We start from the raw sequence: 12,319 nt of genomic DNA on the forward strand, positions 1-12,319 counted from the left end.
TGTAGAATGAGACTGAGTCAATGTGTACGTCACCCAGGCTAAACTTGGCTCATTTGCAGGGGGAACTCTTAATGCAAAATGGGGACAAATGCCAGTTCGGTTTTTAAAAATAGCCTTCTGCGTTAACATCTCTCAGAAGCACTCCCCTGATCGCATTTCTGCGACATGCAAGTGTTCCCTGTTTGTCTCATCATATCTACAAGTTCTTTAAATAGAAACGTGATAAAGTTTAACATTCATTTTTAATGGCAAGGATGATAGAGGCATTTGCTGGTTCAGAAAGTGGCTCAGAGATACAATTCAGTTTTAAACCATTCTGCGCTGGGAGAATAAACTGGAGATGCCAGGAAACTAACTCTGGTGAACAGCATTAATGGGACATACTAATGGCCTGATGCCGCAGGAATTGCACAAGGAAGCATGGAGTTGCCAATTAAATCTGGAGTATCCATGTTGTCGTTCAGTATGACGGGATTTGCAATACATTGTGCTATTTAATACTTAATTGAGGGATAGCTGGTAGGACAATTCTCTGGTTCCAAGACTCAATGGAAAACAACTGAAGAAATATTTGGGAAGCTGCCTCATTCGAGATGTTCCATTTATTTATCATCTAGTTTTTATATCCTGCCCCTCCTTTAAAAGAGGAACACACGGCAGCTCACAAACATAGAATATGCAGCACAGAATAAAGATATGCACCTCTCCTCTGGAATGCACACACTCAGGTAGTTTGAGATAAGACAGTAATGACCTTTAAAGGTCTCTTATAAATTATATTTATCCAGACTTCCTAGACTCTGACTCTTTAATTATTAACTCTCTCTTTTGAACACTGTTCAGTTTCATTTTGGAATACCGTATTTTTCGCCCTATAGGGCGCACAGGCCCATAGGGCACACCTAGTTTTCGGGGGGGGGGGGAATCAAGGGGAAAAAAATTATTCCCCCCCACCTGCAGCTCTGGGAGCAGCGGACAGGCTGCACGCAGCCTGTCCGCTACTCCAAGACCTTCTCCCTGCTTTTGCAGGAGGTTGCGGAATTCCCCCACCTCCCGCAAAAGCCAGGAGGGAGAAGGGACTGAAACGGCCAGTCAGTCCCTTGTCCCTCCTCGGGGAAAAGCCCCCAAGAGCGGCACGCTCTTTAAAGGGTGCGCGGCTCCTGCGGGCTTTTCTATGAGGTGGGGGAATTCAACCCCCTCATAGAAAAGAAAACCACGTCCTCCCCATCACCCCCTGCAGGCAGCTCTGATGTGTTACCGGTAGTCCAGCTCCAACTCATCAAAGCTGTTATACAGTGTCAGGAGCTCAAGGATGTTGGGGTACATGCTCAGCCTCCGCGTGGATTGCAGGGCCCGTGCGCGCTCAGTGGCACCAATGTCCTCTTCTTCGGGGACGAGGACAGTGGGGAGAGATATGGACTGGGCCATCTTTCCTCTTCTTCCAGTGCTGTGAGGAACAACGCTGGCCAGGAGCTAATGGTGGGGGTGCCATGGCGACAAGCAGGGCGCACTCAAAGGGAGGGGCTGCTGCTCTCCATTCTAGGAAGGAGGAATGGTGATTTCCTGCGGAGTTCTTTCCCTCCCCTTCTGCCTGCTTTCCCCCTCCATTCATGGAGCCACGAATGGGCATGAGGAATCACCCAGGGGCACCTCTGCCCATCCTCTCAGGGAGTGGGTGGCACAGTGGACTAAACCACTGAGCCTCTTGGGCTTGCCGATCAGAAGGTCGGCAGTTCGCATCCCCGCTACGGAGTGAGCTCCTGTTGCTCTGTCCCAGCTTCTGCCAACCTAGCAGTTGGAAAGCACACTAGTGCAAGTAGATAAACAGGTACCGCTGTGGTGGGAAGGTAAATGGTGTTTCCGTGCGCTCTGGCACTCGTCACGGTGTTCTGTTGCTCCAGAAGCGGTTTAGTCATGCTGGCCACATGCTGTCTGTGGACAAACGCCGGCTCCCTCTTTCTGAAGCGAGATGAGTGCCACATCCCATAGTTGAATTCAACTGGACAGAGGTCCTTAACTTTACCTTACCCTCCCGGATGCAGAGTTTGCGTCACATCACTCCTGTGCCTAAGGCTAAAATGGAGGGTGGGTTTTGAGGCCGCTTCTCTCAGGCTCCGCATTGGCTGCCAGGGGTCTGAGTGTGTGCAAGTTGAGAGTCATATCCTCAAACCCTCCCATCTGATTGAGGGAGTGTACTCTGCACGTTCTCAAAGAAACCCTCTTAATCTTTTCATGTTATTGCAGTACTGAACACAGTTTCTGGGCCTACTCAAGCCTGTACAGTGGTACCTCGGGTTACATATGCTTCAGGTTACATACGCTTCAGGTTACAGACTCCGCTAACCCAGAAATAGTGCTTCAGGTTAAGAACTTTACTTCAGGATGGGAACAGAAATCGTGCTCGGGCAGCGCAGCAGCAGCAGGAGGCCCCATTAGCTAGAGTGGTGCTTCAGGTTAAGAACAGTTTCAGGTTAAGAACGGACCTCCGGGACGAATTAAGTACTTAACCTGAGGTACCACTGTACAATTTTTGTTCCGTTTTTACAGACAGGCCTGAGGTTGTGGTTGACAAGACAGAAGAAACACCATGAATTAAGGTACTTTATATTGAGTCAGGCTACTGGTTGGCCTCTAACCCAGTATGGTCTCTTCTGACAGCCAGAAGCATTGTAGGGTTATTTGGGGGGCAGGGGGCGGTTCTGTTCTTTTGTGGACAACCCTCTGTGTCCACATGCCAAGGGTGGGTGAGGCTGGAGGCAAAAAGTAGGCAGAGCAATGCATGTGACTCCTACCTTGGTACAGCAAGCTACCTTGCAGCCACCCAGTCAGGGGATTAACCAGCTCTGCAATGCACATTCCTCCATCCAGGGAAGCAGGAGGCATTGCCACAGCTCAAGGACACATTGCAACCAAGCAAAATTACCTAGGGAAAGTGTGAAGCAGGACCAGTGAAAGGTGTGGCTAGGGAAGAAGGGGGTGTGGCATGTGCAGGGTCACCTGGGCCAGACAGAGATGTTAAGAGGGCAGAATTTGGCCCCCAGGTCTGAGGTTCCTCCATTGCTGTGGTAAAGTGATTCTTCTGTAGCGTTGCTTTGTGAGGCACAGACAACTGAGCTTGGGACCCCCTGCATGCAAAGTAGGTGCTCTGTCGCCAAACTTAGGCCCTTCCCGCCCAAATACCACCTATTTTATATTGTTTGCATGGGATTTGAACTCCACTTCAGACCTGTTGCACCCAGAGTAGGAGTCTTGCAGCAAATCTTTTGCAGATCAAACAAGGCCTTCTTACACCAAGCTTGAATAACCACCCATTTTTAACTGTTCAAGGAACGTTCTGATGCCGCAGTTTTCTGCTTAAAAGGTAGCTTAGGATGAGTCTACATGCAGTGTCTGAATTTAGATACATCAAACAGAATTAATGACATAGCTGTGTCTTCCTGTATTTACTGGTGTTGAATGTCTCTCCCCCCCCCCCACATTTCTTTTATTAATCTTTCATTGTGTCCTGTGAGGAAAAGTGACGTACAAAATGGTTCCGTCCTTCCTTCCAAAAGAGGCATGTAACTATAGCAATGCAAATGTACATGATTAATGGAATGGGTAAAAAAACTATAATATCTGCAATAATTTCTGGCGTGGGTGTGAACATGATTTAGAGGTTCACTTTTTGAAAACCAGCACAGATCTCTATTCAGAAAGGTCTCTGTTTTATGAAATGCGGGGGTGGGGGGTGGGGTGTTGGCCCTGGTATTTAAAGGAGAGTAATAGATTTGCTGCCAGATCCTCTATACTAGAGCATGCTGGCACAAGCATTCAACTCTTGTAGGTGAGTCTAGGACAGGGGTCACCAAACTTTTTCAGCAGGGGGCCTGTCCACTGTCCCTCAGACCTTGTGGGGGCCCGTATTTTGAAAAAAAATATGAACAAATTCCTATGCCCCACAGATAACCCAGAGATGCATTTTAAATAAATGCATACATTCTACTCATGTAAAAACACCAGGCAGGCTCCACAAATAACTCAGAGATGCATTTTAAATAAAAGGACACATTCTATTCATGTAAAAACACGCTGATTCCTGGACCGTCTGCGGGCTGGATTTAGAAGGCAATTGGGCCAGATCCAGCCCCCAGGCCTTAGTTTGCCTACCCATGGTCTAGGACTAGGTGCTGTAACTGTGCATTGCTCCTGCCATTTCTAGTGTTCAGGCTGTGAGTGCATTTACTTATGTAGCCAAAACCTGGAGAGAGGTACCTATAGACTTGAGAAACCCCAGCGCTTGCAAACAAACCATCTTTATGGGTGGGGGGAATCCCTAAGGGGCTGGGAACGCCCCAAAGAGGCAAGTAAGGACTGAGAATGTTCAGTGACCTTACAGTGCTGAATGGCAGCTGCAAGTGGAATGGGGGAAGGGGGAAAGGAGAGAAAAAAATGAATAGGATGGAGTAGCTTTAATCCTCAACAGCAGCATCAGTTCCTGAATTGTTGCCACTCCACAAAGCGCCCCAGTTGTGCAACCAGCCTGGCACGAGGCTGCTGGGGGGGGGGCAGGATCCAGAGGGCTTGGGCACGGTCCAGAGGGAAGACTTGCTTTCTCTGGTCCATGCTTAGGCTATTTAAGCCAGCTTGGCCATGACACAGCCTTCTTCCCCACCCACCCTTTCTCCTTTGTAATTGTTCTTGCTTGGATGATAGTTTGTGGCTGGTTAATGGAACTGGGAGATATGAAATTTTTGTTCACACTGCAGTTTATATTTTTGCCTTTCCTTTTTTTTGTATAATTTTTGTATAATTTTGTTTTACAATTTAAAATACTCATTTAAACATCCTTAAAATATCAATGACTTCCCTTCTTCTCTTTCCATGGTTCATTTCGCATATCATAAATCCCTGCATATTTTTACAAAAACTAAACCATTCAGTATTCCATTATTACATCCATCAAAACTTATTTACACTGTTGAATTTATCTTAATGCTGCCAGCATTCTGAAGTGTACACAACTCCCCCCCAATATATTCAATAAACATTTTCCAATCTACTCTAAACACATGTTCTTCTTGTTCTCTTATTCTATATGTTAAATCTGCAATCTGCGCATATTCTGTCATCTTAAGTTGCCATTCTTCTTTAGTTGGGACCTCGCTCGTTTTCCATTTTTGGGCTAACAAAACATGGGCCACAGTAGTGGCATACATAAATAACCTTTTTGGACACTTGGGAATTTTAGTCTGAATTATCCCCAACATTTCTGCCTTTCCTATAGCAAGGTTATGTTTGCTGGTTGCTGTTTTTGTGTGCATCTGCCACGACTCTTTGGTGGGGTGGGCATTAGGCAGGATCCATAGGCAGTAAAGGTATCCTTCTGGTGGTCTGGAGGAGGTAGGAACGGAATGCCTCAGGGGACTGGGCATATTGCTCCATACCAGGTGGCCAGCAGGAACCACAATCAATGGGCAACACCAGAGTCCAGCAACCACCTCTTGGTGGGTCCAGCAGGTAGGCTAGCTCCAGCATATTCCAGTGGACAGGCTGTTTGATAAGTGGATCTTTGCATCAAACTTTGAGATAACGATAACCAAAAAGGTTGTGGCCATATTCAGCCCACACTCCCTGCTCCCTGAGGACCTGCCTAGCTAGCAGTCAGTGTCTGGGGGCGCAATACAACATTTTGTTGCAGGACCCACTTGCGCTGTATTTTGGGGTTGTGAGCAGAGAGGGAGAAGGTCTAGCATTATAGCCAGGCAGCTTGTACAATAGTTTATGACAACATAGAGAAAGGTATGGGTGGGATTGCTGTACTCTGAGCCTGTAATAGATCCTTTTCTTCCACCCTGCCCTTTGCACTTCCATGAGTTCTGGCAGAGCAAACAGGTTCCAATATCTCCCACTGTAATGCAAAGCAAGAGGCAGCGAGAGGATTCCAGTGATCATAGGCAGTGCATAATACTTTCATAATAATTTATGTATGGAGAAAGGTGGAATATGACACTTGAACGCTACCAGCTCACCCAATATGCACACCGTGATAGCAATCAGTTATAGCGATCAAGTCACAGAGAAATATTGTGCTAACTATTAATATTAATGATTGCAGTGAAATTTATGAAGCATATTTCACACCAGAAACGAACCATTTCCCAGCAGCTACTGACTTCAGTTATTCATTGTTGGACAGAAAGTTTCTATAGACACCCGGACAGATAAACACAAATATAGTTACATTAAAATGCCATGCATGAATGTAAATATGTTTGTCTTGTTGTTTTTTTACCTATGTACATCACTTAGCAATGTAAGTGTTATATGATTAAAGCATCCCAACCCTCAAAACTATTTGCTGGCCAGGAGAGTAGAGGGTGTGCCGTCTAATCCTTGGTGGAGTGGAATGTCTTCAAAGTATTATTATTCTCATTATAGGGATATTTTTCTAGCACTTATTAGGACATGTGCTTGCTAGAGGCCTCACTGTACTATTTCCATTTACTTGACTGATGGATCAAATTATGCATTAGAAATGTTACCCAAAAGGAAGATAGTTTAGCAGAACAGTTTAGGGATGTTTACTTTAAAGTAAGTCCCAATGCAGCCACTGGGGTTGTCCCCCAAGTACTTGTGTTCAGGACTGCAGCCTTACTGTGTAATCCAATACATGTCTACTCAGAAAAATGTCCTGTTGCATTCAATGGGGTCAGCTCTCAAGTAGACTAGGACAGGGGAAGCCATATGTTGTTGGATAGAATCATGGAATTGTAGAGTTGAAAGGGACCACGAGGGTCATCTACTCCAGCCGCCTGCGAGGCAAGCATCTTTTGCCCAATGTGGGGCTCAAACCCACAACCCTCATGTTCCACCAACTGAGCTAGCACTTCACCTGGTGTGACATGAGTCAGAGTCACTGACTTGGGTGGCTTTAAAAGAAGGATTGGACAAATTCATGGAGGATAAGGCTCTTATCCAGTGTGGTGTAGTGGTTAAGAGTGATGGACTCGTAATCTGGTGAACCGGGTTCGCGTCTCCACTGCTCCACCTGCAGCTGCTGGGTGACCTTGGGCCAGTCACACTTCTCTGAAGTCTCTCAGCCCCACTCACCTCACAGAGTGTTTGTTGTGGGGGAGGAAGGGAAAGGAGATTGTTAGCCGCTTTGAGACTCCTTAGTGTAGTGATAAAGCGGGATATCTTCTCAGTCTCTACTAGTCATGATGGCTATGCTCTGCCTCCACAGTCGGAGGTAGTAAAGCTTCTAAATTCCAGTTGCTGGCAACTGTGAAAGGGGAGAGTGCTCTGGTGCTCATGTCCTGCTTGCAGATTTCCTGCAAGTAGACCTGGTTGCCCACCATGAGATTAGGATGATGAGCTAGATTTCAAAGTGGAACGTTAGCACAGGAATAGCAAGAGCGAACTGGAATTTGGAGAACACTTGTTATTTGTCATAACTTACCATTTATTGAATCCCTGGGACATATTTATAGCACCACACAGTGATTCCTAGTTTCTAAGAAGGATGAAAGCATTCCCTGCCCCCATTAATGGAACAGTATTTATGAGATATTAAACTGCTTTATCATAAATCAGATCACTGGTTAATCTCGCTCTGTGCTGCCTAATCTGATTGGCAATAGTGCTCACATTGCAGACAGCGATGTTTCCCAGCCTGATACCTCTAAATTACAGCCTCTCCCAAAAGTTTTTGTGGCACTGATGTTCTTCTGTGTGTGTCTTCTCAAAACTAAGCCCCGTTGAGATCGATGGGAATCAGACTCCCAGGAAAGTGCAGTCCTCTATTCTCAGGTAAGTAAGCCCTGTTGAAAGCAAAGAGGGGCTTACTTCTGAGTAAATATGTATAGGATTGCACTGTTAACTCTATATATATATATATATATATATATATATATATATGAACACTATTAGCCAAAGTTAATGTCTTCAAAGTTCTCCTGATGTGAATGGGGGTGTTTTAATCAGCGTTCAGCTTTTCTACTGAAATCAGAGGAGCTTTTAAAAAAGTTGGACATGACAGCCTCATTGTATTCAAATTAAAATTCAGAAGGATATGTGATTGATTTTGGAATATTTAAGTGGCAACGTGGATGATGTGCTGGAGCATGTTTGTAAGGTTACACAATGAAATATAATTTAGAATCGTTTTCCACTTGATGAATATTGATCAGTGGTGTAATATAATCTGGCAAACAGCCATAATGGAAAAGCTGTTGCAAAAACTGAAGGTGGTAAGGGGAGAGAAAAACAAATATAATTTTAAATATACAAATGAAACAACACAGAGATGAGAAATACTTGCAGCATATATTGCAGTATGGCATAGATAAGCAGGCACCACTCATTAGCTCACTCCTATTACCCTCCTGTTTTCCAGGCTGATTTTCTGAATGACTCATTTTACCAGTTTACAGTAATTATCTCATTATTATGTACTGTAAAATAATACGTTGAGTACTTTATTCCCCTAGTGACCCATTTTTTGTTAGGCACGTCATGTTTTATGATTTAAGTCCATACAATTTTGTGTGTACAATTTTGCAACAAGGAAATAAATAAATAATAATGGTTTCTATTAATTATGTAATAATTAAAATTTGATGATGGTTTATCATATTTTTGCCTGTTGTTACCTAGGAGACAAAAAAAAATGGTTAAACTGCCCTGGATATAATCATCATCATATATACTAATAGGAAGCCCAGTTCTTTGGATGCCAGTTCTTTTGTAGCCAGAACAGCACCACCCATATCCAAAAAGAGGCATCAGCATTAAATCATAGAATTGTAGAGTTGCAGGGGATCCTGAGGGAATCCTGTCCACAGCCATCCCTGGCTGGGCTCAAACCACCAACCTTCTGATTGAAAGCCAGATGCACTGAAGAAGAGCCTGCTGGAAATCCCTGGCTTTTGCAGGAGCACATAAAAACCTTTAGAGAAAATGAAACCTACGTGATGTTTGGGGCAGGGGAGAACCCCAAAAGCCCAGTGAGGGCTAATAACGCTCATGCTAGCTGGCAGGCAGAGGGCAGGAAAATAGAAGATTAGATGGAGAGGGAATAGAATGGAGTATCCATGCAAGGGGCATTGCTGAATTCCTGGGCAAGAGAACACTACATCCACAATGCAACATTTTGTTGCAGATGCCTCTTGTAATGCAAGTCTCACTCTTTCCTTTCCTTTCATTAGGGCCCATACTTTATTTGTAAAACACAAGAAAATGGTTGCAATATACAATGGCTCCAGGAGCTTGCTGCCCTTTGTGGAAGTGTGTACCATATATCCATAGCTGTCAAGTGTACCTTAATTGAAGGGACAGTCCCTTATTCCAGCGCCATGTCCCGCTGCTGTCCCTTATTGATAGATGTCCCTTAAATGTCCCTTAAATGATGTCCCTTAAATTTCAAAGGAAGCAGCTCCTCTCCCTCCCTCCCTGCCGGCCAGGGAGGAGGGAGGCTCCAGCCGTGTTGCTTGGCTGTGTTGCTCACCCAATAAGAAGTCTAAGAATGACTGGGGGGTGGAGCTTGCATGCCTTGTGTGTGGCTAGTTAATGCAAGCTGAGGGGGGGTTTGAATGCTGGACGCCATTTTGCTGCATGTGCTGCTGCAAACTTTGCAGTGCAAAACCAGGCCGGGGAGCCATCTTTAGTTGAGGCTGCATAGGCCTTGTGGTGCATGTGATTCAGATTCTATTCAGTTGAACCTCTGGTTACAAAGTTGGTTGGACAGTGTTCTCGAAGCTGCCAGCATGAGTTTGACCAGACTGCAGGAGGACAGGAAGACTGGAGTGCCTGGAACAAGTGAGGCTGCAGGTCCCTTATTTTGGCTGCTGGTCCCTTATTTTCAAGGCTGCTGGTCCCTTATTTTCAAATCTGTAAGTTGACAGCTATGCATATATCACAAAACAATATGTAACATTCCTTGCTGGTATAATAACTGCTGCTCGACATTCAATTGGTTGCAACACCCTGCAAGGTAGTTACAGAACACAGATGACACATCTCTGTCCAAGCTGTTTATTTACAATATAAATTAGATAGGCTGGATAAACAAAAAGAACAACTGCTAAAGGAATAGGGTTGGTGTAAGTCAGGATTCATCAAGGGAGCAGGCAGAGTGATGGAAAGTCTAGCTCCCTCCTTCACTATTTGCAAATGTTCAACTTGTAGTCTTTGCCCGTCTTATATTTAGTAAAGTAGCTGTTAGCGCAGCATTGCGGCTGACGTCATTGGATACCAGTGTTTTGCCAGAGTTGTTTGCTCTGTTGTGGTTTTCCTCCTGTATAATCCAAATGCTCCTTGGAATGTGCCCAACAATCAATGATTACTAAACCACCAGAAACTTTGAAGTGTGGGAGACATTTTTCTTTATTAGCAGAACCATGAGATTGCGCCTACGCACATAATATGCTTTCTTTCCCTGACTGCAGCAGAGAAGTAGACTTTTTGCATAAATGGCAGGGGTGGGGTGGAGAGGCAGGTGACATACATCAGAGAAATGGCTTTTCACAAAATCCAGTATTTTCTGTGGCCCTTCTAGTGACTACAGCATGGATATTTCCATGCATGTTCATAGAAGATACAAAGGTGTATGGCAATATGTAGAACGATTGCTCCCTTTTTGGGGGAAGCATTTTGAATTGCTGTGGTTAAGCTACCTCTACACTATGTTTTGCAGGATGCATTCAAGTGCATACTGGAATTTTAGCTTTGCACAATTAAAGTAATACTTTGCTCTAGCGCAACACATTCACTTTTCCCGAATGGTTTTATTTTGTGGTTTGGAAAGGGATGTGAAAATGCATTGAACCGTATCGGACAATCGAGCGATTAATGGGAAGATGTGTAATACACACCCTACTAGCAAAGCAGGATCAATGCAGGATGAGTGCTCATTGTCACACAGCCTCCCTGTAAACAGCTCAAGAGTGAATGTTCCATATAAACTGGACCCCCACCTAGGCTTTGTGCAAGGGAATCAGGATGGATGCTGGGTGAGCAGAACCTGTGGACAAGCCCTCTAATGGTTACTGCCTTTTTTATCTTTTGTCGCACTGTTGTTTTAATCTTTTATGGCTGCTTTATTGAATTTATTTATTTTTATCCTGTTTTATCCCATTTTTCAGACAACCATTAACTCTGAAAAGTGGCTGACATCAAGCAAGAGAGGCAGGCCCTGTTGTCAGTCTAGCTGCAAACTTGAAAAGACACACAAAGGAAGAGAAAGGAGACCAAAATGAAGCCATATGCTGTAAGTGGGTCTTATTTATCCAGCTGATCTTCCTTGGCTGCTGTTCTTGCTTCAATAACAAATGTTTGCTCAGGGTCTTTTTGGCTGATGGACAGGGCCAGAGCGTCCTTTTCCCTTTCTCCTGCAGTCCCCGGGCACCTGGTAATTGGAGTTGAACCTTCTCCCTGGCAGAGAGATAAAGGTAAAGGGACCCCTGACCATTAGGTCCAGTCATGTCTGACTCTGGGGTTGCGGCGCTCATCTCGCTTTACTGGCCGAGGGAGCCGGCGTACAGCTTCCGGGTCATGTGGCCAGCATGACTAAGCCGCTTCTGGCAAACCAGAGCAGCGCACGGAAACGCTGTTTACCTTCCCGCCGGAGCGGTACCTATTTATCTACTTGCACTTTGACGTGCTTTTGAACTGCTAGGTTGGCAGGAGCTGGGACTGAGCAACGGGAGCTCACCCTGTCGCGGGGATTTGAACTGCAACCTTCTGATTGGCAAGGCCTAGGCTCTGTGGTTTAACCCACAGCGCCACCCATGTCCCATGGCAGGGAGATCGGAAGCCAGTTATTTATTTCTGATACCAAATTGTTTTTTAAAATTGTTAAGATGCTCTTTTTTAAAAAAACAACAACAACCTTGTGCTGTGAGCCATATTGGGCTTATTGAGGAAATGCAGGATAGAAGTGGTTTTATTCACCCCATTTCCATCCTTGCCCCGTTACTCTTAAATGTTACTGGAAGCCCAGTCTAACTTACTTGTGCTTTAGAAATAAAAAGCGCATCTTCTTGTAAAAGACCAGTTCATGATACTGAGACATGCATATTACCGCTGAGTATGTAAAACCTACATCATTTGTAGGAATGCTGATTCTAACTATATGCATAGCATAGTTGCAGTGTCACAAAGAATGTCTGGCGAGCTGACAGGCGGTGACATTTCAACGGCATTGCTGGCAGTCACTGCATCCCTTCATGAACGCTACGTTGCAGCGAGCGCTGAGTTGGTCAGAGATTTTATATGTTTAAGGCTATAGGTCTTATGGACTGCAAAGCCATAAATTCAATGAATTGCGGAACCATACACA

The 12,319-nt window shown here is 44.9% G+C and overlaps 1 protein-coding gene and 1 long non-coding RNA gene across 2 annotated transcripts in view; one reads left to right on the forward strand and one right to left on the reverse strand.

The window, feature by feature from the left end:
• The window catches only part of LOC310660939 (uncharacterized protein C10orf67 homolog, mitochondrial), a 46,184-nt gene extending 44,663 nt beyond the window's left edge, over positions 1 to 1,521 (reverse strand). Inside the window, exon 1 of the mRNA XM_083406534.1 lies at positions 1,259 to 1,521. Within this exon, the coding sequence (XP_083262660.1) occupies positions 1,259 to 1,428 (170 nt within the window). The 5' untranslated portion in view covers positions 1,429 to 1,521. The remainder of the gene's footprint in view (positions 1 to 1,258) is intronic.
• LOC310661121 overlaps positions 1 to 12,319 on the forward strand; it is a 50,562-nt gene that overhangs the window by 6,575 nt on the left and 31,668 nt on the right. Inside the window, exon 2 of the long non-coding RNA XR_014503743.1 lies at positions 11,124 to 11,248. This is a non-coding gene — a long non-coding RNA (uncharacterized lncRNA). The remainder of the gene's footprint in view (positions 1 to 11,123; positions 11,249 to 12,319) is intronic.

The sequence above is a fragment of the Podarcis tiliguerta genome, assembly GCF_965153285.1.
Source record: "Podarcis tiliguerta genome assembly, chromosome: 12".
NCBI classification, from domain to species: domain Eukaryota; kingdom Metazoa; phylum Chordata; class Lepidosauria; order Squamata; family Lacertidae; genus Podarcis; species Podarcis tiliguerta.